General features: G+C 36.3%; 3 protein-coding genes across 6 annotated transcripts in view; 1 reads left to right on the plus strand and 2 right to left on the minus strand.

The window, feature by feature from the left end:
• Nucleotides 1–2,101, minus strand: part of PKD2L2 (polycystin 2 like 2, transient receptor potential cation channel) — a 44,253-nt gene extending 42,152 nt beyond the window's left edge. Inside the window, exons 1-2 of one of the 2 annotated variants that reach the window (XM_025924564.2) lie at nt 1,857–2,101; nt 973–1,074 (exon numbers count right to left, since the gene is read on the minus strand). In XM_025924564.2, the coding sequence (XP_025780349.1) occupies nt 973–1,074; nt 1,857–1,887 (133 nt within the window). In that variant the 5' untranslated portion in view covers nt 1,888–2,101. Of the gene's footprint in view, nt 1–972 lie in introns of both variants that reach the window. The other variant, XM_086703263.1, reaches the window with a different exon arrangement.
• A 1,390-nt stretch (nt 2,102–3,491) lies between these two features.
• On the minus strand, nt 3,492–26,776 carry MYOT (myotilin). 3 transcript variants are annotated; one of them, XM_086703278.1, is made up of 10 exons: nt 26,645–26,776; nt 17,772–18,335; nt 12,949–13,126; nt 11,955–12,059; nt 9,100–9,146; nt 8,201–8,333; nt 6,968–7,175; nt 4,912–5,077; nt 4,346–4,479; nt 3,492–4,119 (listed from the first exon to the last, which is right to left on the minus strand). In XM_086703278.1, the coding sequence occupies exons 1-10, from the start codon at nt 26,752–26,754 to the stop codon at nt 3,947–3,949; spliced, it is 1,818 nt and encodes a 605-aa protein (XP_086559404.1). In that variant the 5' UTR covers nt 26,755–26,776; the 3' UTR covers nt 3,492–3,946. The 3 variants fall into 3 exon arrangements, with proteins under 3 accessions (XP_086559404.1, XP_025780441.1, XP_086559419.1); XM_025924656.2 differs by lacking the exon at nt 26,645–26,776 and adding an exon at nt 21,146–21,269; XM_086703293.1 differs by lacking the exons at nt 17,772–18,335; nt 26,645–26,776 and adding an exon at nt 21,146–21,285.
• KLHL3 (kelch like family member 3) overlaps nt 7,092–26,993 on the plus strand; it is a 279,397-nt gene continuing 259,495 nt past the window's right edge. The window contains exon 1 of the mRNA XM_086703327.1: nt 7,092–7,230. The gene's annotated coding sequence lies outside the window, so the exon portion shown is untranslated. The remainder of the gene's footprint in view (nt 7,231–26,993) is intronic.

Below are 26,993 nucleotides of genomic sequence, written 5' to 3' on the forward strand. Positions count from 1 at the left end.
CAAGTATCTATCTTCAACATTACTTCGTGGCACATGAGTTTATGCCATGCTTTAATGTTCCATATTATTTCACTGTATATACCAAAATGTTAAACAAATCCTCTGTTGATGAAGATTTAAGTTGCTTTCAATTCTTCCTAATTATAAAAAGGTTTTTTTTATATCTGTGAATAATGGAATTATGATCTTTTATATTTTTCTGTTCCCCAAATGTTGTAATAAGCATTTAAAAACCAGTCTAAGCTGGAGTTGTCTTTTCAATCAAGATTTGACCCAAATTCACTCCAACTATACCAAGGAGTTAACGGATATATAATTGCCAATGTGTAGGCCATGTCAACTTGTGATACGTCTGGCCATTGAGCTTACACCTACTATTTGTTGGGCACTCAAAGGATAAAATACTCCTTAATACTGATTCAGTCAATGCTCTTGACCCACAGACAGGTGAAATGCAGGTTGATATGTTTTCCTAGTCTCCTTATTAAAGATTTGCATTGTTCTATACCTTCTGTGATTGGGCACCAGCATACTTTACTGTTGTGCAATTTTACTATCACACAGCTGTGCAATGGGCCAGGGAAAAGAGCAAAGCAGACAAGACTAACTTCTTTGGCCTCATTTGTAGTTTGACCTATGAAACTGAGATAATGTATCAACATGGTTCTAAAAGACATCATGTGACAATTGCCAACTCAAGGGAATAACTGTACTCAAGAAAGAACTGACAACTAAAAGTAATAACTCAATCAATGCTGACGATGAAAGCTTTTCATTATGTCTGCGACTTAAAGCTTTGCCCTTTAAGAGATGGAAATAGTGTACATCTAAAGGAATTTAAGATAGGTCTAAAATACGTCAATACTTTTTTTAGAAGTCTTAGTCTGAAAGTCTATGGTAAAGTACATATGTTTTACTTTTCACCTCCACATAACTTCTTAGTTCAGTATCTTCATCTACATCTGTACTTACATATACATAGGTTTATTAAAAAAATAAAGTAGAGTGACAACTCCTGAAGTGTGGTTCTAATTTCTACTTCCTTTCTGTAATGCAGCTTAGGTTTCGGAGCCCCTGTGAGACATAAAACAAATTTTTTCTTTACATTATTATGTAATTTATAAAGTATATAAGTAACCATGATGGAACTGTGTTTTCCACTTTTATTCTGATACACTGTGTGAAGGCAAGCTCCAATTGCTTCTGGTTATTTTTTTTATTCTCACTTTCATGAAGGAGGAATAATTACAACATTCCCATGGGGGTGAGCGGGCAGTCACTTTATGACTGTACACTAATGAATTTTATAACATGGACGTTTTCTCAATAGTCCCGTCTGAAAGTGAAAAAGCAAAATACAAATAAATAAATAAATAAATAAATAATAAAGAAAGAAAGAAAGAAAGAAAGAAAGAAAGAAAGAAAGAAATAAAGAAAGAAAGAAAAAAAAATTCCTCATCTTCACAATCGTTTTCTCTACCGTCTATATTGCTTCCTGGGAAGGTTGGATTCCGCTGGAGGGGTAAAGGACTTGGCCTGGGATTCTACCGAGGTCACGACTCCCCAGACCAATAAAGGACTTTGGAGAAGGGCCTAGCGACGGTATTTGTAAAGCAAGTAACAGCTCCCAGCTCGAGCCTCGGGCAAAGGGCGGGTGCCACCTCCCCTCAAGGCTTCAGTTTCCGTCTGTAAAATGGGACCCCTGTCCACCCCGTCTCAAGGGGAGGCTGTGAGGGCTACACGTGCTGGAAGTCCTATCTCTGACATGAATAGATATGGCGCTACATAGTTACTATCAGGGTATGTGTAATTGCCAAATCGGCCCTGCTCCACCACTTCCTAGGATCACCCCTCACCGCCTCGGTGCCACCGTGACGCCTCAGCCATGGCCGACCTGGAAAACGACACCCGTTTGACCTCCCAGGTCTGCCGCGCCTGCGCGTAACTTTTCGACACGCGCCACCTAGCTCCTGCGCCTGCGCAAACCCTCCCGCTTCTCCACCTGCGCAAGCCTTTCTACGAGTGACAAGCGCGCGTGCGCACCGAGGACGCTCTGGAAAGCGGCAGGCTGAGGCGGGGTTAGGAATTGCGGCGCTTTATCTCTGGCGGAGGGGCCGGCTTCTAGGGCAAATCTGGCTTCGGGCCTGGGGTTGGTGGTAAAAGTCGTAGTAATTAATTGTAACGGGCTACTGTTTCTTGAACACCTTTTACATTTATTGGCTTGTTTAGTCTTCACATCCCCCCTTCCTGAAAGGTAGGTGTTTTATCCTCATTTTAGGTCTGGAAAAGCAGAGGCGCTGAGAGGGTCAGTGACTTACCGAAGTCCACAGGTGGCGGGGTCAGGTGTGCAGGACGCCAGAGCCCGAGTGCCTGACCAGGTGCCCACGCTGCCCCTGCTGCCTGCAGACACCGGTTCTCATGAACCGAGAGCTGCAGCTAGAAGTAGCTCCCACCCTTCTTCCCACCCAATATGGCTAAAGAAAATGATGAAATAGATTTAAACAAAATCCAGCTCTGAAGTCATGAGGGAGAGTAGGCCTAACAGGAGTTCTCGGGAGCCCAGACTCACATCTGGCACTGAAGCTTTGCAAAGATGGGAAGGTTTGTAAACCAGCTATAGAAAAGACCAAAGAAATTTGGCTGTAAATTAAGGCATCCGAAAACCCGCCAGGATATGAGACAAGAGGGAGTCTCATGTTGGAAAAAAGGAAAATAAATTCAGTAGAAAGGCCCTAGGGCAGCCAGCAAAGAAAACCATCAAGCTGTTTTTGGAAATAAAAAATAAAGCTTCTTTTGTTATTTCTCTGAAAGAGATGTAGAGTGATGTTGATAAACGCTATTTTATGTGCAGATGAAAAGCAAAACGAGGCCACACAGCAACAAGGGTCAAAGACTACCAATAATAAACAGGAGAGGCCTAGCAAAAGGCCATGGCCAGTGGATAGGAGGCCTGAGAAGAAAGGGCTAGTGTCCTAGCTTAAGGACAGTATAATAAAAGGATTTTCCCATTCCTGTACTTAGACTCTGAGATGCTCACAAAATTATGTTTTCTAATGTAATAGCTTATCTGAAGTTTAAATGTAGGAGGATCCCTCCCCCCCCTCAAATATAGGTATTGAAATTTACATGAAGTAAAAGAATTAAGCAGTTGAATCTGCTGACTATTCTTGTTCCATTGAACTCGGTAGACTCAGAGGTCTTGAAGATTTAACGGATTTATTTGGTTAAAGCAGAATAACAATTTCAGGAGCGAGTCTGTCAGGATTTAAGTTACTGTGGTTGTTTCCTTATGAAATGGCAAACCATGGAATGCCTAGCTGAATTTCAGGAGGAATTGACTGAGCCGTAAATGAGCTTCATTAAGATACAGTTATAGAACATACTATTGTTGCTTTTCTGGAAATTGTTATTCTTAGGTTTTACATGATGTATAATATATAAACACCAAAAGTTACAAAGATCTAGACTTTTGTGAAGAGAAGACAAGTCTATTTTGAATATTTGAAATTTTATTCTCTTTTGACATTAAGCTTTGGAACACTCAGATAATCTATACCATGTTAGTATTCCTCTAAGAGAAAACGGGTAAAACAGTATTTAGAAAGCAGAACCAGTAAACCTTATTACAAGCATTAGATGTGCTTAAAAAGTTGATATTAATTCATAATCTGTAATTGTTAAATGTATATGACTTAAATGTTAAAATCTCACATTTTAAGATAGTCTTCTACAATTACAAACCCATATGCCCAGATTTTCCTTAGGCTTCGCAAACCAGAGAAGATAGAATGTGTAAGAATCAAAGGATAAATATTATAAATATATATTAGTTATATTACCTAATTAAAGCCATAATCTGTTAATACAGCTATGGATTTATTTTAAATTTTAATTGAATATATTACTAATAGTGTAGTTGTTGTATTTCCAAATGTTGGTAACCTCATTAAAGTTCTTCACTTTCATAGAGTCCAGATTGAGCTGCCAGACGCTGAAATTCTCCTTCAGGGTTAAAAGCTTGTTTCACATCCAAACCTTTACCGTTAAGTGCTAAATATTTGCTGAAAGTTGGTCGAACACGTAACTGCTTAGGAGCCGGAAGAGTTTGCCTTTGATGGACTGAAATAGATCAAAATAGAAGTTGATTCAGAAAACATGTTCTAAACAAATGGGTTGCTCTAGGTATTCAATATCAGACAGGACAAGAAAAAAAAAAATCAGAACTGTTGGGGGAAAATCTCTCGTATTTTATACCAGACATTTTTATATTATGCTGAGATTGTGTTTCTTACTAAATCTTTCTGATTAAGTCCTTTATAACACTTGGGTTGATAGGGTGACATACCTGTAACATCTAATCTTGTGTTACATGTGGTCACTCCAGCTTCATTAACTGCAGACACAGTATACCACCCAGCATCTTTCTTGTTTACATCTTTTATCAGTAAAGTGACTCTACCAGAGTTATCATGATATAAACTGGAAAGAAACAATAATAAAAAATTAAAGTATAAGAATTGATTTTCCTGTGAAAGTTTATTTATGATGTCTGTGACCTAGAGTGCCAGACTGTAAGAAAATGAAGTATTTGGAAATTCTGAGCTGTACCTAGTCAGTGCCATGTAGCATTGGTTTTATTGAATTTAACCTCCCCCCCACTTAATTTTGTTTGTGTCATCATTTCCTTGAGCCATCTTTCTTTATTGTTAGTAAAAAGGTAAGTCCTGGCCTACTTTATGCCTTATGTTTTTGATTAGTGGAATCTGGTGTAATGAGGTTTATTACATTTCTCTGCATGTTTTAAAAACCAGACAAAGTGAGATTACAAATGCATGCCATTTATAATGCATTTCAAGTACAACTGGATTCATCCCAATAAACTAGAGTTATGTCTAAAAATACTTATCCTACCTTATTCGATCAGTGTTGAATTGTACCATTTCATTATTTCTTTTCCAGAAAATCTTTGGTGGAGGTACAGCTGAGATTTGGCATTCTAGCTTCACTGAGTCTCCCTCAAAAACTTTTTTGCTTTGTGGTTTGTAGATAAACATTGGTGCTCTTCTATGTTCTTTTGCTACATATTAATAAAAAATTCAGGTATTTGAAATATTATAAAAAGAAAATAAGCCAAGCCAAGGTATTATGAAATTTGTATGTTGATACAAAAGTTTTAAAAAACACAAGATTGAAAGCTTATGTTTTAGCATTATTTTAAACAACATAGAGTATTATTTTGCATTATTATACCATTTAGACTTCTAAAATAGTAATGTTGCATTGAATTTACAATCATGTTTCATCAAAGAATTTAAGTTATATTCTCATTTATGTCTCTCCTATAAGGAGGCAGCATGAATGGTGGCAAGACTAGACAGCCTACGTTCAAATTCTCTATTTGCCCCACCAGCCATGCCAAATGGGAAAGATTTGTTTAGTTTCTCTGAGGCTCAGTTTTATCTATTGTAAAATAATTACAGGTATAGTGACTGCTCTGCCTACCACACAAAATTACTGTGAGGATCAGCTGAGATAATGAATGAAGCAGCATTTTGTAAACTGTAAAATAGTATATAAGCGTCAGTAGTTATTACATCATTTCTTTAATTACCTGAAGGAAAAGAGGAAATGGTATCAGAATAATTAACCCTAGCTTTTCTGAAGGAGAAATGAAATTGGACAGATGCCTGCCAAGTCCTCTTTCAACTCTAGCATTAATAATATTTCTGGAGCTATTCGCACAAAAAGGATTTGCTCAAAGCTTAATCACTTGAATTGGATTTTTTTTTGATTCCCAGATTACTCGGTTTTCCCTTAGACTGAGGCCCATTATTATATCATAGAATAATCTTAAAGGGTTTTTCACTGATTTGAATAGAACACAAAATCAAGGATATTGTTCATCCTTTAACTTGATCAAGATTTTATGTAATCAGCAGTAAATTATGTCAAAGTATCTTTTCTGCAGTATGCCATGGCTTAAACCATTACAAATGTAATATATATTTAAACCACTTAAATTGTAATATTTTTAAGTAGTATATAAGTTTTATAAGAAACTGCCTTACTGAAGACAAATTTGAGACAGTTTAGCCATACCTGTTTTCGAAAGCAAGTAGGTGTGTTTTTGTTATAAATAGAGACTAGTTTTCTATTAAACAACATCATCTGAGGCTAAAAGTTAACATTTATATCTCAGTTTTAAGTAATGTGTGATCATGGCAATGCTGGAAAAATAACAATCAGATTAATTTAGATGATAGATCAGAGAAGTGATTAGACTGAAGTTTTTCACTATAATATCCTTTAGTTACATCTAGAAATGGTTACATCTAGAAATGCTTATATAGTTGACTCTTGAACAGTGCAGGGCATTGGGGCACCCCTCCACCCTGCCGCCATGCAGTTGAAAGTCTGCACATAACTTTTGACTCCTGAAAAACTTAACTCCTAATAGCCTACTCTTAACTGGAAGCTTTACTGATAATATGAACAGTCGATTAATACATATTTTCTGTGTTATATGTATTATATACCATATTCTTATGATGAAGTAAATTAGAGAAAAGAAAATGTTATTTAAAAAATCATAAGCAGGTGACAATACTGTGTTATAAAAAATCTGCATGTAAATGGACATGCACTGCTCAAACCTATGTTGAATTGAGAGTCAACTGTACTGCCTCATTTGGTTTGTCTAAAATTGCACTATTTCTTTATTTCCTTTTGTGAAAAGCTTTGGTTATAGGTCTCTTGTTGGAGTTTCCCTGAGTTTCTCTCAAAAATGCTGTCTGCCCCCTCTCCCACCTTGTGACTTTTAGATAAAAATTGGCATTCTCCTGGGTTGTGTAGACATTGACCTTAAATATGAAGTCCTGTGGGATTTTCCTTTTTAACACTTGCTTTTTTTTTTTTTTTAATACTGCTGGATTTTAAGGAACTCTTGAAGATCCCTCTGATGGCTTACCCAGGACATCCAGCTGCACAGTAAAGGTGGCTTCTCCTGCTCTGTTCTTGGCAACACATGCATAGGCCCCTGCATCTGAAGCTCTGACCACTTCAAAGATGAGTGAATGAAAACCCTTTTCAGACACTATCATTTTGTGCAAGTCATCTGATTGAACTGGTCTTCCATTCAGATACCATGACACATCAGGAGCTGGCAGTCCGCTGACCTGAAAAGGAAGACACAAGAAGGAGATGACAGAATTTTAAATTATATCATCACTGGTACCTATTTGTCCATTTACAACTTTTAACAATTCTAGTATCTGGGTGGGTTTGTGATTGACAGTGCAAAGCAAGAGCTTAAAAAGGTGTTTGCTTTCAACAATGTTTAACAAAACAGTAGAAATTAAACTCTCGAAATCAATGTAGTATTTTCAGACTACATCAAACCACATCTAGCTCTTTCATATGCACCATGAGGCCCTGTAAGATGTCTCAGTTACTATATTTAGAACATTAACTTACGTTATATAGGTCTCCCCAAGAAATATGAAGTGATACGGGTTTTTTTGATAATGTAACTGCAGTTGAAGTCTCAGAGGGACATATGTGTGATGCTTGCTGATCAAATGGATGACTTTACCAAAGTAGAACGCTCTTGAGCTGTAATTCTGGTGTTTAAATTCCAGTTTAAGTGTTTTCTTATAAACCTTAACAATTAAATCCATACATGGACTTTCGTTCACAAGGAATCCAGAAAAACATTTTATAAGAAAAAGGTCTCCAAAATGAGAACAATAAAAATGTAGGTCTTTCTAAAGATCACTTCTAGCATGAAGATCTCTTCTACGCCAGGTGAGCAGGTTGGCTTGAATTTCTTAATGGAGAATATTGCTTTAGAAATCTTATTGGTTTGATAGCTTCACTTATGTATTTATTAGGGGGTAGGTACTATTGTGAGTACATTATGTCTATTTACTCAGTTAATTCTCATAACAGCCTTATGAGGTACATTTGTTACTCTGCCATACAGATGAGACAAAAGCACAGGAAGGTTCAGTGACTTAGGTTACATAGCTGGAAAGTGGCAAAGCCAGGATTCAAACCCAGGTAAGCTTGGTTCCAGAAGTTTTGTTCTTATCCACTATACGTGCTGCTTGTTAGAGTGTGTAACAGATTATGAAGAGGAAGAGGACACTTTTCAAAACAGTATCTTGTTGCTATTTTTCCTCCAATATTTTTACACTCTTACTTTGAAGTCCATTCTGCAGAATCTTCCTTCTTCAATTGACATGTTCTCTGGCACTTGAATGAAACGAGGTGGGTAAAATTTCTCCTGGATTGCATCCTGATCATTCACATCTCCCCTTGAGGATGATCTGCTTCTACAAAAATATTTTAATAATCACTATACAGGCAAGTTGTCATTGTTCTTCCTTTTGCACAAATATAGTTTAGCTATCATATTGGAACCGTCAGAGTCTATGCTATTTAATGTGTCAATGTAATAACAATAGAGAGAGGCATATTTGAAGACTGTTAGAAATGGTAGCAATTTAGGAAGATCTGGTACAAAATATACATCTTTATTTCTTTTATACAATGCTACAAATTGATGAAGAAACTGATCTATTAAAATGGAGAGTACCCCATGGACAATTCTTATCATATGCAATGATTTGGTAATTAGAATTGGGTTTTGTTTGTCATGAGATATTTGCTTAACGTGGACATGTGGTCCTGGCTTATTTGACCAAAACATATTAAAAACTTCTTCTGAGATAGTACTGACAATTAACAGATAAAAGAAATTTTTTTACGTTTATTTTGAGAGACAGAGACTGCGTGAATGGGGGTGGGGCAGACATGGAGAGAGAGAATCCTAAGCAGGCTCAGTGCTGCCAATGCAGAGCCCAATGCAAGGGTCGAACTTATGAAACTGTGGGATCATGACCTTAACCGATTGAGCCCCCCAGGCACCCCTAACAGATAAAAATTTTGATCATCCTCTCGGACATTAGAAAAGTCACATTGTTTTTTATAAAAGGTATGTAGGAGGCTTGAAGTCTTTATAAATAATACAGTTTTAAGCTGAATATATTTTTGGTAGTAAAATAGATAGTTCTTTAAAAATAAAAAAAAATTTTGTACCTTACTTGTGATGTAGGAACTTGCAGTCGTGCGTGTTCTGAGTTGTGCTGTTTGAAATTAAAACAAGGTGAGAATGTTAATATGTGGTTACTAGCTTGAAATGAAGCAGAATTAAGTAGTCATAGCTGAAATGAACATTTCTTTGTTGGGTGTATTTGTGCCTTCATGGTTAATTCCATATACAGTTGATCCTTGAAATACACAGGTTTGAACTGCACAGGTTCACTTATATGTGGGTTTAAAAAATTTTTTTTTTAAGTTTATTCATTTTTGAGAGAGAGAGACAGAGCATGAGCAGGGGAGGGGCAGAGAGAAAGAGGGAGACACAGAATCCAAAGCAGGCTTCAGGCTCCAAGCTGTCAGCACAGAGCCCGAAGCAGGGCTAGAACTCCCGAACCATGAGATCATGACCCCAGCCGAAGTCAGACGCTTAACTGACTGAGCCACCCAGGAGCCCCTGTATATGGGTTTTTTTTAAGATAAAACATACTACAGTACTTTAAATATATTTTCTCAGCATTTTTTTTCTAGCTTATTGTAAGAGTGTAGTATATAATACATATAGTGTACAAAATCTATGTTAATCTACTTATCAGTAAGGCTTCTGGTCAAAAGTAAGTTTTTAGTAGTTAAATTGTTGGAGAGTTAGAAGGTACAAGTGGATTTGAATTGTGTGTGGGGGGGTCAGCACCCCTAACTCCTGCATTGTTCAAGGGTTAACTGTATTAAGTACTTACCGTATAGTGCACTAACTTTCTAATACTCTAGCAAGTAATCCCCTGAATTAATAGGACTATTTAACAGGTATGGTACATGAACATTAGCTAGACGTTGAATTCATGGTAGTTCATTTTTCATATGACTACTTTACAACAAAGGGAGATGTGTTCCCCTGGTGTATTTGAAATGGGAACACATGGTACAGATTGTCCTTTAGTAAAACAGGAATAGACATGAAGTCACTTGTGTTGGCAGTAGATACAAGGTATTATGCCCACTGCTCAAAAGTGCACCAACAGCAGTAAACACATATTAGACTGGAAAATGCTTCTCTTTTTAGCCATGGCACAAAATCATGACGGACACCATGGAAGCTACGTGTAGAGCTCTGAGAAGGTTTGAAAAACAACATTAATTACTTCCTGGTTAATAAAAGTTTATTTAATTTAAGCAAACATCTTTTAGGATTTATATCTGAGTACCAGAAAATTATTTCCATTTGAGAATAAAACCAGAGATTGATGGAAATCCTAATTAATTGATCAAATACTTAAAGCTTATTTTGTGTATTTCACTGTGTTTGGCACAGCAGGGGAGACAAGTGAAAAATCTCTCCCTATCCAAATATCTGAAAAACACCTATAATCTGAGTATACATTACTTATTTTGTGATGAATATGTTTAATGTATTTGGTCATTTTAAAATAAAATTCTTACAACTCTACACAGAATGTCAAAAGAACAATTCACTTATCAGATCAACTAGTTTTTTTGGTAAAAAGTGAAAATAATTTAAACCCAAAATATCCAAATTAAATTGTTTGCTTTTTCATATAGTAATGATTTGAATATGTATATATTCATATTAAGAGGTGTAATATTTCAGTTTTATATAATTTGATAACATTTTTTATTGGAATGTTTTGAAGTATACACAAAAATCTAAGATTTATCTTTTCAGATTTCATAATATGTTTTGCTGCTATCTCTTTTCTTGGTACTGTTACCTTCATTTTAATGTTTTTAAAGAATGAATGAGAAAAATAATACATTCTTGCCCTTGAAATCATACACTGAATTTATAAGGTAAGCCATCAATATAACATTGTTTTGAGTAATTTCTACTAATAGAGGTAGGTTTGCATCCTATTCTTGCTGTAATCTGTACCAGTCCAGAGTAGGTGCTCCATGTAAATTAATTGAATGAATGAATGTATGAACTGTTCATTAGCCAAAAAGAAGTTTAAGTTCTATTTTCAGTTTCTAGTTACTTGCACTGTTAGATCCTGCTCCATCCTTTTTAGTAGGTCTTGTTGCATTTAACAGAAACGAAAATCCTATTTTCAGTTTCCTGTACTTAGGATAGTGGAGTCTTGGGTACCCTCTTTCATCCCTTTGGTATCTAGTTTCTTGTGAACTTTTTGGGAAGAGATGAGAGGTAACTACAGAAGGAAGACAGGAGTAACCGTTCTGTCTCTCCAACTGAATATTTCTCTTTAGGGTTACATTTACGTGTTAGAATGAAGTTGATAAGCATATGGGATATTCACTTTGTGCCCTCTATAAGGTTTATACGTTCGTGGAAAGGATCCTTTTGTTAATATCTGAGCCATTACTCCAGGCTTTTTGTTGTTGTTGTTTGTTTTGTTTTTAATAAGCATTTTTGAATACAGAAACAAAGGGAATTGGATATTTCATTAGTTCCACAATTGTATTTTAAAACATTGAAATGATTAGGAGCTTATTATGAGAAAAGGTTATAATTACTTTGGTTTAGAGTTTAACTTCTGTTAAAGATTTATAATTCATAAATTATCCATGTGGACATTGGAAAAAGAATTCTAGGTGTAATGGACCCTTAAATGTCCACATGCAGAGTGACAGTGTTAACCTTCTGGTGTTTTGACTTTGTGACATTTCATATGCAGATATTAGAACACCAGAAAGTGGAGTAAAGATTTAAATTTCTCTCTATACATTTTGGCCCATCGTGGCCTCTCCTTTTTATATCTAATGGAGCATGGAAGTGATTGACTTTTGCTTCAAATGATACTTATTAGCATTTGGAAAAACAAACATTTAAAAATCACTCAAAAGAAAAATACTCCAGTTAGGTAAAGATTATTTTAATTTACCTGTGGTGAATCTTGTGCCTCACTGTCATTTTGAGCTTGAAACACAGCAGCTGCATTCTGTGGTCCTAGCAATCTGCGAGCCATCTTCTCCTCATATGTTAGCCGCTTTGAAGAAATCAATCATTAAGGAGAAAGTAACGAGATTTAATAAAAGTTGTTTGTGCACCTTTACCTTAAAACCACCAAGAATGCTACCAAAGAAGTATAGTTCTGTGTATTGAATTAGAGATAAATACTATGTTTTAAAACTTTTTTTCATTCAAAACATTTCCCTTCTGTTCTAGTGTCACTTTCACATCTGTAATATTCACTTCTGTTTTCCTCTTGCTCCTAGGAAAGGCAGGCATAATCCCCCTTAAGTAAGGCTCTCCCAAGTGAAGGGAAATTCTTCATGTTTTTTGTTTTGCATGTTCCCATTGACTCCATCTTTGAATATAGCACTGTATATCCTCACATTGAGAAATAACTTTTATTAAATGAACACTGAATATTTTGTTTAATTTCTGGCTTGAAAGCAGTCCATCTGATATGTTATATGTGTTTGGATTGAAGACATACAGTACTGTTTCAAAGATAAGTGACTAATACAGTGGGTACAGTAAGAGTTCTCTCATAAATATCATGGCTATTTGTCCAGTCATATACACCAAGGTACATGAAGAAATCAAGGTGACTGACAATATCTCCTATTGTTTATTTGGTCATCAGACATATTTTATGTGAGAGTAATGCTTAAAGTGGAAAATCTTCAAATTTTTTTTTGCTTCATTCTTTTGTTTTTATATTGTTTTACATTCTTCTTTTGCATCCTTCTTTTACTACTGAAAACCAAGAGGTGATTTCATGCAGAATGTTTGGTATTGTCTCCAAATATTCTCTCTTTTTAGATAATCCTATCCCTTGTGGATTATATGGACAAAGATTTGTGAGACAGAAAGGCAGAAATATTTTATAGTTTAATTGGCTTTTTATAGAAAATAGACATTTTGCTTACTTGATTTCCATTATGAAGAAGGCTGTCCTTGCATTTTAGCTTTCTCTCCAAATCTTGAATCAGAGCTTCTTTTGATCCTTGTATTTCATGGTCAGGAGTCCTTGGTGTGGGTTTATTAGCATTTGCATTTTGGGATGGTGTAGCACTTAGAGGTTGGCCAACTGAGGGTTGTTGATAGCTTTAAAAAGAGAAAAGTTTTTATTGAAGTTTTTATTTATTTAGGTAACCTCTATACCCAATGTGGGGCTCGAACTTAGGATCAAGAATTTATATACACAATGGAATACTACTTGGCAATGAGAAAGAATAAAATATGACCTTTTGTAGCAATGTGGATGGAACTGGAGAGTGTTATGCTAAGTGAAATAAGTCATACAGAGAAAGATACCATATGTTTTCACTCTTATGTGGATCCTGAAAAACTTAATAGAAGACCATGGGGGAGGGGAAGGGGAAAAAAAAGTTAGAGAGGGAGGGAGGCAAACCATAAGAGACTCTTAAAAACTGAGAATAAGCTGAGGGTTGATGGGGGGGGTGGAAGGGAGGGGAAAGTGTGTGATGGGCATTGAGGAGGGCACCTATTGGTATGAGCATTGGGTGTTGTATGGAAACCAATTTGACAATAAATTTCATATTAAAAAAAAAAAAAGAGTCATATGCTCTTCTGACTCCTGACTGAGCCAGCCAGGCACCCCAGAAAAAAAGATTTTTAAAACAGATCTTCAAAGTACAATGTGGTACTAAAATAGACTTGACCTCATTTTGTTAGTCACTTTTAGATAGTTGAATCTACCACCACTTAGTACTGGTAGTATTAGAGTTATTAAAAATACCAATTTCCTAATAATAGTCAAGAAGGATTTAATAAGAATGGTTACCAGCTTTTTTTTTTTTTTTATGTCTTGCCAAATTAAAATTTAGTGACAGGAAGAACAAATTAGATTAGGTGTAAGAGGGATATTCTTCCTTAAAGATCTGCCATAAAGAATTGAGAGTAAGTCTAGTTACTGGCAGCTTGTGAGCCCTTCCAGTGTTGTAATTGAATTTGGTAAATTTGATTTGTGGGTAGATACTGTTCTCAGTTCCCTGTGATCTCATGTTGATAGTTTGAAATTGATGGTGTTGGGAGGATCTACACCAGGGAAGTAGGTAAATACTGCAGATCATGGCTCCTTTCTCCAGAGCTGTTAAACATTCTCTAGTATAATCACTGGCACTTAGCAAATATTCTTTTGCTTTGAATGGAGTGTACAGTTGTCATAGTCTCTGGCTTTCCTTTTAATTTCCAGTTCCTTTTAATTTCCTATTTTACAAAACTTAAGTGTGGTACTATATAACAAATAGCTTTTACAGTAGCCATGGCTTCTTCAACATTGCTAAAGTGATTTTTAGAGAAAGAAAGGAACGGTTAGGGGAGGAAGGAGAAAGAAATGTAACCTGAATGAGAAGAGGGGTTTCGGGAAAAAGAAAGCAAATTTGAGTAGCAGTTGAAGAGTTTGGTTTACATCTGTATTTGAAGTTCTAATCTAAATTATCTGGAAAGATGTTCTTCCTTCTCTCTGAGTTCTCCTGTTGATTCTGATAGAGTATAGGAGTAGTACTTAGGAACTCCTGTATTAAATTTGTAAGGTGGCTTGCACTTTCACAGTTGTTTGTTCAGATTTCACCTAGTTTATTCATTTTGTGCCCTGCAAGTGTGCGTTTATATCTGTTCAATGTGGGAAAACTGGCCACTGTTTTCAGTGAGTATTTTAGTATTATCATCATAAACGTTCTCCAGTTATCAAGATGAGGCACCCTGGGTCTGTTCTCTGACCTGTTCCTGTTCAGATGCCCTCAAGGATCATTAACAAGAGCTTATAAGCTAAGTGGAAATGTATCTCTTCCAAGAGGAGCCAGAGTTTTAATTCTTGCAGGCTTTGGGGACTTGGTTAGTAATCTCTAGATTATAAACATACTCAAGTAAAAAAAGATGACTTATTACTCACCATTGTAATGTTTATTTTCACTAACACAGAGGCTGGGTATAGGGGATTCACTTGAATGAGTGAATGTTTTTAATTTGATTCTGGATGCTCTGTATTGAAAGTTGATGGTGCACATTTCTCCTCCTTACATTACAGACATTTGGGGTTGTTTATATTAATCCTAAACTAAAAGTCTGATTTGTTCAGTTAAGTAAATAGCCAAATAAAATGTTTAAATAAATAGTTGTGTTTGTGTTTTCAAATTTTATTTTATTTTATTTTTTTTTTTTTAAGTAGGCTTCATGTCCAGCATGGAGTCTAGCACTGGGCTTGAACTCAACAACCCTGAGATCAAGACCTGAGCTGAGACCCAGAGTTGGATGCTTAACTGACAGAGCCACCCAGGCACCCTGTTTTTTTTTTTTCCCCCTTAAGATTGAATTTTCATGTCAAAGTGGTAAAATTCCTTTGTCTTAAAAATCTCCTATTTTTCTAACTATATGGGGCTATAATAGCCTATTTTTTTAATGTTAGTCTACCATCTTTATAAAAGTCACATGCTTGTTAAAGTGAATTAGAATTAAATAAGTTTGTTTTTTGACTGTTATAATATTATGCAGTATATCTGAGAAATCCTGAAGGATTATCAAAATTGAGCCTGAGAATCACTGATGTGTATTTGACCCAGTCACTTTATTCAGTGAATACCCTTATGAGTTTACATAGCCTAAATGTAAGACGAGATATCTGCTCATATTTATAAACTCATATTCTTGCATTCTGCTTTATAGGTCTTTTTTTTTTTCTGTCATTACACTTGATCTTAGCCAAAAGGCCAAGAAGCGAATTTTTTTTTTTCTATCATTTATCACCGAAATCCTTAATTTTGTTGTAGGTCATAAAACTGAATCACCAGGCAGGTAAGGCACACTTGCTGAATGTCACACAGCAAGCTTTTTGAATGGACTAATTAGAATTGGAGTTCTCCTCAAAGTCCAGTCTGTGGTTTGATTGACTGAATAAAATGTTTGCTTAAGGGTTTCCTACTGATGAAAAGCTAAATAAAGCTTTCAAAGCAATCTAGGTCAGAATCCAAGGGATTATTTTCGAAGGCAGGGCAAACTTAAGCCCACCATAACAATGAGGGAGTTGTGCACAAATGTTCAAAGGGCCAGAGCTTTCCACCCCATGCAGCTGGACACTGAATGGGTATCAAGTGGCTGTGGGAAGATTAAAAGAGTTATCTATGGTTGCTGCAAATGGAACAGCTAAAGCTGTATCTTTGATCTCTGGTTTGGGGACCTCCTATGCTTTATTTCTTATCCTCCATTTTTGCCTTTCTCTCTTAGTTCTGTGTACAGAGCTAGGAACACGGTTGAGGTTCACTAATACTTATTTGATGGTTCTCTTTTCTTAGCAGATATTTGGAATAGGATTGAAAGACTTTACTAAGAAAAATAGTCAGAAAACGTTATTTTAGATTTAAAAATGCTCACGTAGGAAATTTGAAAAATAATGGAAAGCTAGATGAAAAATGATCATTTGGCTAGATTGTAACCAAGAAAAATCTACATTGTGTGTTAATGAGTGTAATGGGAATTTTGGAGGGAAGAGAAAGAGAGGGCTTAAAGTCTTCTTTAAAAAAATATTAGGTCAAACCTATGAGAATGCCATTTTTGTAGGTGAAAAATAGTTGACTATCAGCCATTTCAAATGGTTCGTCTTAGTATCTGTAGGATTCTAACAAATGTTCTTGACTTTCCTCATTTTTGTTTTTTAAAATGTTGAAAATAATTCTTTGCAGGTTGAATTGCTGTAGTCCATTCAACTTAATTTCCAGAGTTTTCACCAATAATAGAAATCTCTACAAAAATTAGCTTCTGGGGAATAGTGAGAGAAATTATCAAGAATCTAAGCAAATCTTTTGATAAGCCTGCAACAAAACATATTCCATCAGGCAGTTTTTCAGTTGCCTCAGATTTAATTATCTGATGTTTTAGCCAGGCAAGGGACAGGAAAACTGATAGCTCTCGGTTTGCATAAGCACAAAGTATTCAGTTCATGTTTTAAAAAAAGCACAACCACTGTGTCCTTATTCATATCAGGTTCTCCTAGGATAGTTTTAGGCTTTGGAAGTAGTACATGCTTGCATAAGTCTCCAGGTATTCTTCTCTTTATTTAGACAGGACAATCAGCTCAAGTCATTTGAACAAAGTGTTTTTTTTTTAATTACCAAAGGAAACGCTAAGGTCATTTATCTATTCAAGCCTTTCTTCTGATCATAGCAAGGAAAATTCATATACTTCACTATTTGAGTACCAGATTTTCATTAATTTTTTTTTTTTTTTTTTTTGCCAAGTGGATGCTCAGCATCAGAAGGGAAAATGGATAGGAAGAAAAGACTAAGACTGAGAAGAAATTTAATAGTCTCTGCTTATGTGAGAGGAAATCCTATCTGAGGAAGAGCAGACAGGTGTTCTTCATCTCAGCTGAGCCCAGAACGCGAGCAATTAAATTTATAGCATGATGATCTTAACTTAGAACTGGGAGAATAGTTCACTGTTCTTGAGTATATTAGAAATCTTTTTTTGAAGATAGAAAATTATAAGTAAGTAATGTATGGGGTAATAGGTGATTTGGGTTTAGGATAGTCTGGACACTAGAGAATGGGTCAGATGACCTCTTACTGCCAGCCCCCTGGTTCAAGGTGTTTTAGGAGAATTATGAAAGAGACCTTGAGGTTTCATTGCCTTTCAAAATACTAAATAGTGAACTAGGGCATACTCCCCCACACTCCTTAGATACAAACTCAGTGTATATGCAGTATCTATTCATATATAAAAAATATATACTTACTTGGTGTCCACATTGGAAGGAATTTTACTGCTACTATAATCAGACTGTGATGGTAATATGGAGCTGAGGAAGCTGGCTGGGGACTGGTTATAGGTGGCTGTAACCCTTTGGCCTGGGTTGGAGGCAGCATGCTGCTGGGGAGAAGCAGGGAAAGCAGAGGAAGACATGGTGATGTGAGAGCTCACTGTTGAAGAGGCAGAAAATCTTTGCTCTGTGCATTGGCGGGGCTGGATGATAATGGAAGACTGTTTGGTCTGACTAGAGTAGCTGGAGGTTTCCGGTCCAGGAGGTTGCAGTCTGGAGCCACATGGGTTTTGGGTTTGAATGAAGTGTTTTGGACGTTCGTAGTTAAACATGCTTAGCTGGTATATGGAAGATGAAGGCAATTTATTACTATAATGATTTGTTCCTCGAAGGGTGGGGTCCTGAATTTGGGGTGGCAAGCCTGGAATCACAGAAGATCTCAAGGAATCTGAAGCAACCGTGGTCTGCCCCTCCTTGTTGTGATCCTGGGAATACTGTGCTCCTGTCTTTGATGGGGTGGCCTCTTGAAGAATATTGTTCCTTCAAAAGGAGAAAATGATTCAATTAAAGTATTTGCATAAAAAACAGTACTGTTTAACATCTTTAGGAGCATATATGCTGTTTTGGGGGGAGGCTTAAATGCTTTCAAGGTCACCTCAAGGTGGACCTTTCCTGGCTTCTAGACTTCTTTTCTTTATCTCTGTCTTTGTACAAATGACTTTTCTCCTGAGAACAACAGCAACAAAAAAAGTATTCATTAATGTTGGTTTGCCTCTGGGTGATTCTTGAAGCATGCCCAGGGGCTTCAAGATACAGGAACACAAAGTTTGAGTTTGCCAAGTGACTATGAAAAGAAATTCTCTGATGCTGCTCAATGTGATAATTTTATGGCCTTACGATTAGCCTTTGCCTTGGGGGTATAGTTCATTAACCACAGAGATTAATTATATTAATAATATTAATTATATTAATAATTTAATTATTTAAATTATTAGCAGTTAAATACCTAACTTGTCTGCTCCTTTTCAGTCTGAATTCTTCCCCATTGCTCATGAAAACCAATGAGCAGCTCTTCTGATACACCACTTAATGAATGTCCTGGTGATCTGTGATGAATGATGTCTCATTAGATCAAGGGGAACAATATGCTTTTTTTTATAAGGAACAGTGAATGTCCATATTTACTCCTTCACTCTTTGGCAATTTCATAAAGTAGAGGGAACATGTATAATTCCCTGTTGTCAACTTTGAGTGTATTTTTTGTGGCTCGCTCTCAGGGTGCTGCCTCTTTTTCTCCCTTTGATTCTAAAATGACCATAGTACCAAACTAGAAGATAATTAAGGAGTATGTGTGTCTTTCTGTGTGTATATATCTTACTGACTATTCCAGAGCCATATATAAATTTTTTTATTATTTTTAGATTATACAATCTAGTTATTGGTGTTGATACTCTTAATTATTTAGATTTTTACTTTTTATTATTTTTACCTATTTCATATGTATTTTAGACTAATTTTGAAATTATTTTAGCTTCTCTCTTTTTCTTTTGAAATGGAAGATGCTAATGTACAGAAGGAAGTAAGGCAATATGAAACTAGTGTATACCTCATCAAAAAAGAGGGATGCCATTTCTCTTACTTAGCTCTGCATTGATTCTTCTAACTTCCTGTAATGGACCCCATTTTTCCTTAGATGAATCATTTGCCCCTAAAATCAACCATGAAGGGTCATATTTGCCTCTGATTTCTTCCATTAGTATGGCAAATCTAATAAGCAGAACTATATACAGACATTACACACAGACTAGTTCAAAATACATTTAATTTTACATAGTATAAGGCAACTCTAAGATAATGATAAATCAAACTATAACTGATACCAAGCTGTCATCATTGAAATGAAATCTTAAAATTGTTTAATTTCCTAGCTTGAAGAATGTATCATTTTTAATGAAAAATTTCAGACCAAATAACTTCATCCCAAGTCTGTACATACAGTTTAGAATTAAATTAAAACTAGCAGTTTTAGGGGTGCCTGGGTGGCTCAGTTGGTTGTGTCCAACTCTTGATTTCAGGTCAGGTCATTATCTCATGGTTTATGGATTTGAACCCCACTTCGGGCTCTGCACTCATAGTGCGGGGCCTGCCTGCTTGGGATTCTCTCTCTCTCCTCTCTACCCCTGTCCTGCTTGTCTGCATGCACGTGCATGTGTGCGTGCATGCTGTCAGAGTAAAAAAATTAAAAAAAACCTCAAACAAACAAACCAACCTAAAAGTTTTAGGAAAGAACAAATGCAACTCAACAGCCAAGAGAACGATTCTGTTGAGAAAGAACACTTAAAAAGCCATATATTCCTTAATTTCAAGTTTATGAGCACAAACATGTTCAACCAGAGTGCATTTTAGTAATTAACTGTATTAGGCCTTTACACTGTTGGAGGAAAACATCTAAAAGAAAGCTTTAATTAGATCTTCTCAAGGACTCTATTTGAAGGCAAGTAATTTTGTAGTTATGGGCTTATTCATTCCATTGCAGAATTGAATCCAAATTTAGTTCTTAAATTCCTTTTTAGGAAGGCAAATTATTCAGATTCATTTCAAATGGCAAGGGATAAACTGTGTAACAAATAGCCAGTAGATATTTTCCAGAAAGTTCCCTGTTTTTCCTTACATATATTTTTAAAATGTCACCAATCTTGTACATTTTGGTATCAGTCTTCATAGTTAACAATTACTGTTATTTTTCAAAGCTCAGTTAAGAATATATTCTTTCAAAAGTTCCATTTTACTCATGTCTCAACAAAATTTTATAGGGATGTTCAAATAGATAACTCTGAAAAGTTTTTCTTTATGTTTGTAGTTACTGTTCAACAGTTTAATTTTATAAGAGGTTCTCTTACTTGGCAGTTTCATTTTATTCCAAGTAGTGTTAAATAAATTTGAAAGATTTTATAAGTAAAATACTATGCAGCTCCTATTTAAAAAATCCTAACTTTTTTTTCTCTCTCTCTGATATAGTACAGACAGACTTGCACAAACAACTGATTGAGGATATTTTAAAGCTCTAGAACATCACCACAGTTATAATCACGCCAAGTATCCCTTTTCAAGGAAAAATGATGATCTAAAAATATTAACACACAACTATCCTGCCTTGTACCCTTTCTATAATACCTTCCAGTTTCAGTGGAATGAATAGGTTACTTCCTTATTAAATATTTGTATAATAACATTATAATGTTACTTGCACACTTTTTATGTGAAGATCATTTTTGTACACATTCCTCTGATTTGGACAAAAAACCAAAACCAAAACCCAAAACTGTAGCAGAAATAAAGGTGGGACTTACCCGTCGTTCCAGAGGGTGCCAGCTGGGTTTAACCCACTATTGAAGGGAAGGAAGAGGCATCCCCTTCCCTCACAGACTAATCTAGTGGCTCTGTGCTTAGTATTATAGCACCACTGACTTTTATCAGCTGCCAAACAGTGACATCTGATGTGCTTGCCTGTCCATCTACCTATGCTGGCATGTCAAAGTAAGAGTCCACAATCTAAACAATATCTCAGATGTCTTAGTGATATTTAAGGAGTGGGATTACATGAGCTTCTCTTGGAGGCATCTTTATTTTAGATGTGAATTTTGACTGTGAGCTTTAGCAAGCTCATGCAGGAGGAAGAGCAATGAATTGGGAAATGGAAAAAAGTATAAAGCAAACTCAATTTCTTTATTGTGGTGGGGACTTTGAATGTTCCCTGTTTGAGAAAGAAGGACTGAAAGGGAAACCATATCCTAAGACTGACATTCCATCCAGTAAAAATTCTCCAGAAGTAAGATTAGTGATGGATGGCATCCAAACTGATTTGTATTGGATAGTTGTTCATCTGAAGGCTTCCCCCCCTCCTTTTTTCCCCCTCTTGCCAAATGGAAGCAGGGGTGGAGCTGAGTTCAAGCAGTTTGTTTCAAGAGACAGGGTGTGGTCTGGGTAAAGGCAAGAGAGCAGGTGATGATGACGTGTTCCTGGGAAGGTGGGGAGGTGGAAAAAGATGATTTGGTTTCCTAGCAAGTTTTCTGACTCTGTACGACATATGCCTCATTGACCTTGTTCTTTTATTCTTAAAGAGTTGGAAACACTTAAGATTACCAAAGAAACAGTCTGTATTTTTAGGGCTTTATGCCGTCAACTCTCATTTCTTCATCTCCCTTAACTCCTAACAGTTATGCAGTTTCCTTTGTCTTTTCACTAAGAAAATCATGTTGGTATTTAGGTTTCCATTTTTGTGCAGGGAAGTAAATAATTATAGAGGAAGAAGCCTTCAAATCAACAACAGAACTGGTAAAAAGGAGTAGGTGACATGAGGATCAGGTCCGTTGAGTGGAATTATCCCCATTTAGTTGGCTTCCATTATGGTATGTTTCTATTGCTTAAAGCATATCTATTCATTACCCTCCCTCATGGATCCTCTAATCTTGATTTAATTACCATGTACATTAAGGTCCAACCAGTAGATGTTTGAATGCGTATGAGCCATGTAAAATTCTTCACAGCTGATCATGTAGGTGTATCTTCCTTTGGTGTTCAGATAAAGTTTAATAATTGCTTCCTGGGCACACAGCCATTACATAGTGGAAAAGGCATATTAAACTGGATGAGTAGGTGTTTGCCTACCAACTCTTATTTCAGGAATTTCCCAAAATATTTCTCTACATCTGCTCACTGATATTTCAGATTCCATTAATAGGGACAAAGCCTTTTAATCCCAATTAGGGAGAATTAAAATGTAAATGTAGGGGGCGCCTGGGTGGCGCAGTCGGTTAAGCGTCCGACTTCAGCCAGGTCACGATCTCGCGGTCCGTGAGTTCGAGCCCCGCGTCGGGCTATGGGCTGATGGCTCAGAGCCTGGAGCCTGTTTCCGATTCTGTGTCTCCCTCTCTCTCTGCCCCTCCCCCGTTCATGCTCTGTCTCTCTCTGTCCCAAAAAAATAAATAAACGTTAAAAAAAAAAAAATGTAAATGTAAGTGACAATAAAAGTAGCAAGAATAACCAACAAGTATGGCATTTACTATGAGTAGGTGCTGTTCTAAACACTTTAAATGTAGTATATATGACTGTTACTTGGTTTTTCTAGATAACAGGATTTAATTAGGGCAAGGGAGAGGAGATGCTAGATTTTTTAAGGTATTAGGTATCTTAATACCTAAAAGGTTAAGATGTATCCAACAGCCAAGTAGATAACATGCCCAGGACAAACTATAGAGTCCCTAATATTGCCTAAGGCAGATTCTGAACCATATCGAATAGGAAGAATTTTAGTCCCATTTGCTTTTTTATCCTTTAAACTTTATCTCTTTTGTTCCTCCTAGGCCTTTGTAAGATGTTATTTCGTTATAGTGTAATAGCACCATGGTATATCTGGGCTAAGATTTTCCCTACAGTCAGGGGCTCACAGGCTGATTTATAGAAGTTAAAGGTCTATATTTAATAATCTGTTAAGAATCTGTTTTTCTATTTTTTAATGTTCGGTTTGCTTTTTTGGAAGGGTGTTTTACTTTTCCTCACAAATAAATTATTTGAATGGTTTAGTTGCTTATTTGAGAAAAATTGTCCTAAAACTGGAAGAATCAGTAAGATGTCAGGTGGGTGAACTATATTCCAACCAGTCCCCAAAGACACCTTTTTCCATTTCTTTCTCTAAATTATCAGCAACGACTTTGGTGGATCATTCCAGTGCCCCACAATATGTAGGCAACTTTCCACTGTCTCACCGAACCATTAAGGGAATTCTTTCTTTCCCATCATCAGTGGAAGGGTTGCTTGGCTGTTTAGCTGTCACTCATTCATCCCTTCTTCGTGTACAGCCCTTGTTTTTTTTTGTTTTTTTTTTTAAATGTAAAATATACTATTGTACAATGGTGCTGTGAGCTTTGTCTAAAGTCAGAGGTCAGATGTATGTGATGAAGCTAATTTATGCTATATCAACTAAGAAGGCAAATACCACATTGAGTATGAAAGGACTGAAGAGTGAAGAACGCTTCCTTTATTTTCAGGTTATGTGTAGTTCACTATGATTACTGAAGCTCCATCCCGCTGTAGCACTTAAAATTTGAAATCTCTCCTTTTGAGTACTTGATTCTGTCTTGTATTCTTTTCAAGTGAGAAATAATAATAGACATTCCACTAGGTTTGGTGTCAAGCAGTAAAAATTATGACATTTATTTGGTTAATGTTCTACAACTTTGTAGACACATTAACCTTCTTTTTTTTTCTTTTTTTTTTTAATTTTTTTTTTTTTTAACGTTTATTTATTTTTGGGACAGAGAGAGACAGAGCATGAACGGGGGAGGGGCAGAGAGAGAGGGAGACACAGAATCGGAAACAGGCTCTGAGCCATCAGCCCAGAGCCCGACGCGGGGCTCGAACTCACGGACTGCGAGATCCTGACCTGGCTGAAGTCGGACGCTTAACCGACTGCGCCACCCAGGCGCCCCACATTAACCTTCTTATTATCTATTTTGAAGACCTGAGTGTGAGTGCCCACTCTACCAAATACTTGCTGTGTAACCTTAGACAAGTGGCTTAAACTCTCTGAGCTTTAATAATTAACTGAAAAGCAAGATAGTATCTGTTTTACTAACCTAATCAGAGGGTTGCTGAGAGACTCAGATGAAACAGGAAATCATAAGGACTATTACATGGTATAATAGATCTCCTCAACCAAGTTAAATGTTTACTGAGGGAGGGACTGTTGATAACATTTTTATCTTGCCTGGGACAATGTAGCTCATAGTTGATTTTTAGTAAAAACTTGTTAACTTTTATGGAACTTTTGTCGAATAACTTTTCCCACAGATGGTTTTATTAATGAAAAAGGTGGAAATAGAAAAGTACTTTGTTATAAGCTCAATGTCTTTTTAAGTCGTAAAAAGACTGCTAAACACATGAACTCCTGGAGAAAAGTTTTAGATAACTGTATTGGCTGTCTTCTGAGGGAAGTCTCACATAGAAACAAACACATAGGATGTGCTTAATAAATGTTTGTTGAATAAATTGCAGTGTTTAGTCCCACACACCCATTCTTCTTTGACCTCATGAGAAATCTTTATTTGTAAGGGTAGCTACTCTCCAGGCAACTAGAAACTCCAGATGCTAAAGGGGTTCCAGGAGACCAACTGAAAAATCACAGTGATAGGCAATTATTGCAGATACATTGATCCTAAGAAAAAACTATGCAGTGAAGTAATAGCTACTATTTAATGAATTCTACTATGTGCCTCACGTACATTGTTGCAGGTCTGTTAATCTCCAAGTTCAGATTCTTTCCTTCCCTGGCTTCATTTTAAGAACTACTTGGGGAGTACCTATTCCAGGGTCCTAAAAGCATGAGGAAGCAGCCCTCAGCAAAATCAGCCAGTCATCTACAATTGTAGTCCTTTGTAGAATGGGGTACTTCATGTATTTGACCTCTGATTCCTTTCATCTCTGACATGATAAATTTTTCCACCTAAAAACCCAAATACTACTCAAGAAATATCTTAAATACTCAAGAATATCTTAAAAGATATTCCAGTATCTTTTATTTTGTAATTAATAGATGCTATGTTTAATTATACTGGAAAATAGTCAAGAGTGTTCATTTTTTAAGTTTTATTTAAGGTGTTTAGCCTAAATTTAATCTAAAGGTAACTTTAGGTTGGTAAAATATTTAGTGGACTGTGTTAGATATTGGTAAAACAGAAAATTTTAAATGACTTTTAAGTATCAATTTTTAGGGTTTTTTTTTTTTTTTTTTTTTTTTTTTGTCACTGTTTTGGTTTGAGGTTTGGGTATTGGAGATGGTAGTGGATTGTGTTTTAAACATAGCCTGGTTGGCAAATTCACCTACTGAGTTAGCTTCCCATTTATACAGTTGCCTTTGATTATTTATGTATTTATTTTTTTGAAATTGTGTCCTAAGTTTTTTTATTATTATTTTTTTTAATATATGAAATTTATTGTCAAATTGGTTTCCATACAACACCAGGTGCTCATTCCAAAAGATGCCCTCTTCAATGCCCATCACCTACCCTCCCCTCCCTCCCACCCCCCATCAACCCTCAGTTTGTTCTCAGTTTTTGAGTCTCTTATGCTTTGGCTCTCTCCCACTCTAACCTCTTTTTTTTTTTTTTCCTTCCCCTCCCCCATGGGTTTTACAGTTGCCTTTTATTTTATTTATTTATTTTTTTTATTTTTAAAAAAAAATTTTTTTTTCAGCGTTTTTTTTTTTATTTATTTTTGGGACAGAGAGAGACAGAGCATGAACGGGGGAGGGGCAGAGAGAGAGGGAGACACAGAATCGGAAACAGGCTCCAGGCTCCGAGCCGTCAGCCCAGAGCCCGACGCGGGGCTCGAACTCACGGACCGCGAGATCGTGACCTGGCCAAAGTCGGACGCTTAACCGACTGCGCCACCCAGGCGCCCCTACAGTTGCCTTTTAAATGCAGGGACAATTTTGTCTGTATTCTAAGACAACAGGAAGAAACTTATATCAGAGTGTTTTATGTATTTATATTGAGATAGGACCCTGAATTCTTTTGGAGAAAAGATTGTACTTTTTCAAATTCTTGTGGCATTTCAACATTATTTTTTTTTTTTAAAGAAGTCTCTGTAATAAAACCTTAAATGTAGATCTAAGCACATGATTTGCTGTTTCAGCCCTTGTGAAGTATACGATGAAGGCAAGGAAATGACAGTTACGTGATTCACTGCAAATGAACGCTCCCTCAGGGCAGGAACTTTGCCATGTTCAATGTTATACTGTAAGACCAAGAACATTTGTTGAGTGAGTGAGTGTTAGGTCTGTCTGCCCTTACCATTGTGGTTGTAGCTCAGTAGAATTTTCATTGCAGAAATCCTCCTTTGGAACCTGGATCTCATGTTCATTGTGACTGGCTGGTTGAGGAATAGTTGAAATAGTGTTCATTGGGGTATCATCTACATTTTTGTCCTTTGTGTAGCTATCACTGTTCCAAGGAAAGGAGCCTAGTTCTGAAGAAAGTTTCCTCATGGGGAACTTTGGAGAACTCTCTGGTTTCTCCACTTTTCTTTCTGAAAAATATAATTATTCACCAACTCAGATAGAAACAGAATCTTTGTCCTGGCTCATGGCTGAATTGGAGCAGGGCGATCCTGAAGAACAATTACCTGGGGAAACAGAGTCTT

This window comes from Puma concolor, chromosome A1, assembly GCF_028749965.1.
Source record: "Puma concolor isolate L17-30 chromosome A1, mPumCon1.1.hap2, whole genome shotgun sequence".
Taxonomy (NCBI): Eukaryota; Metazoa; Chordata; class Mammalia; order Carnivora; family Felidae; genus Puma; species Puma concolor.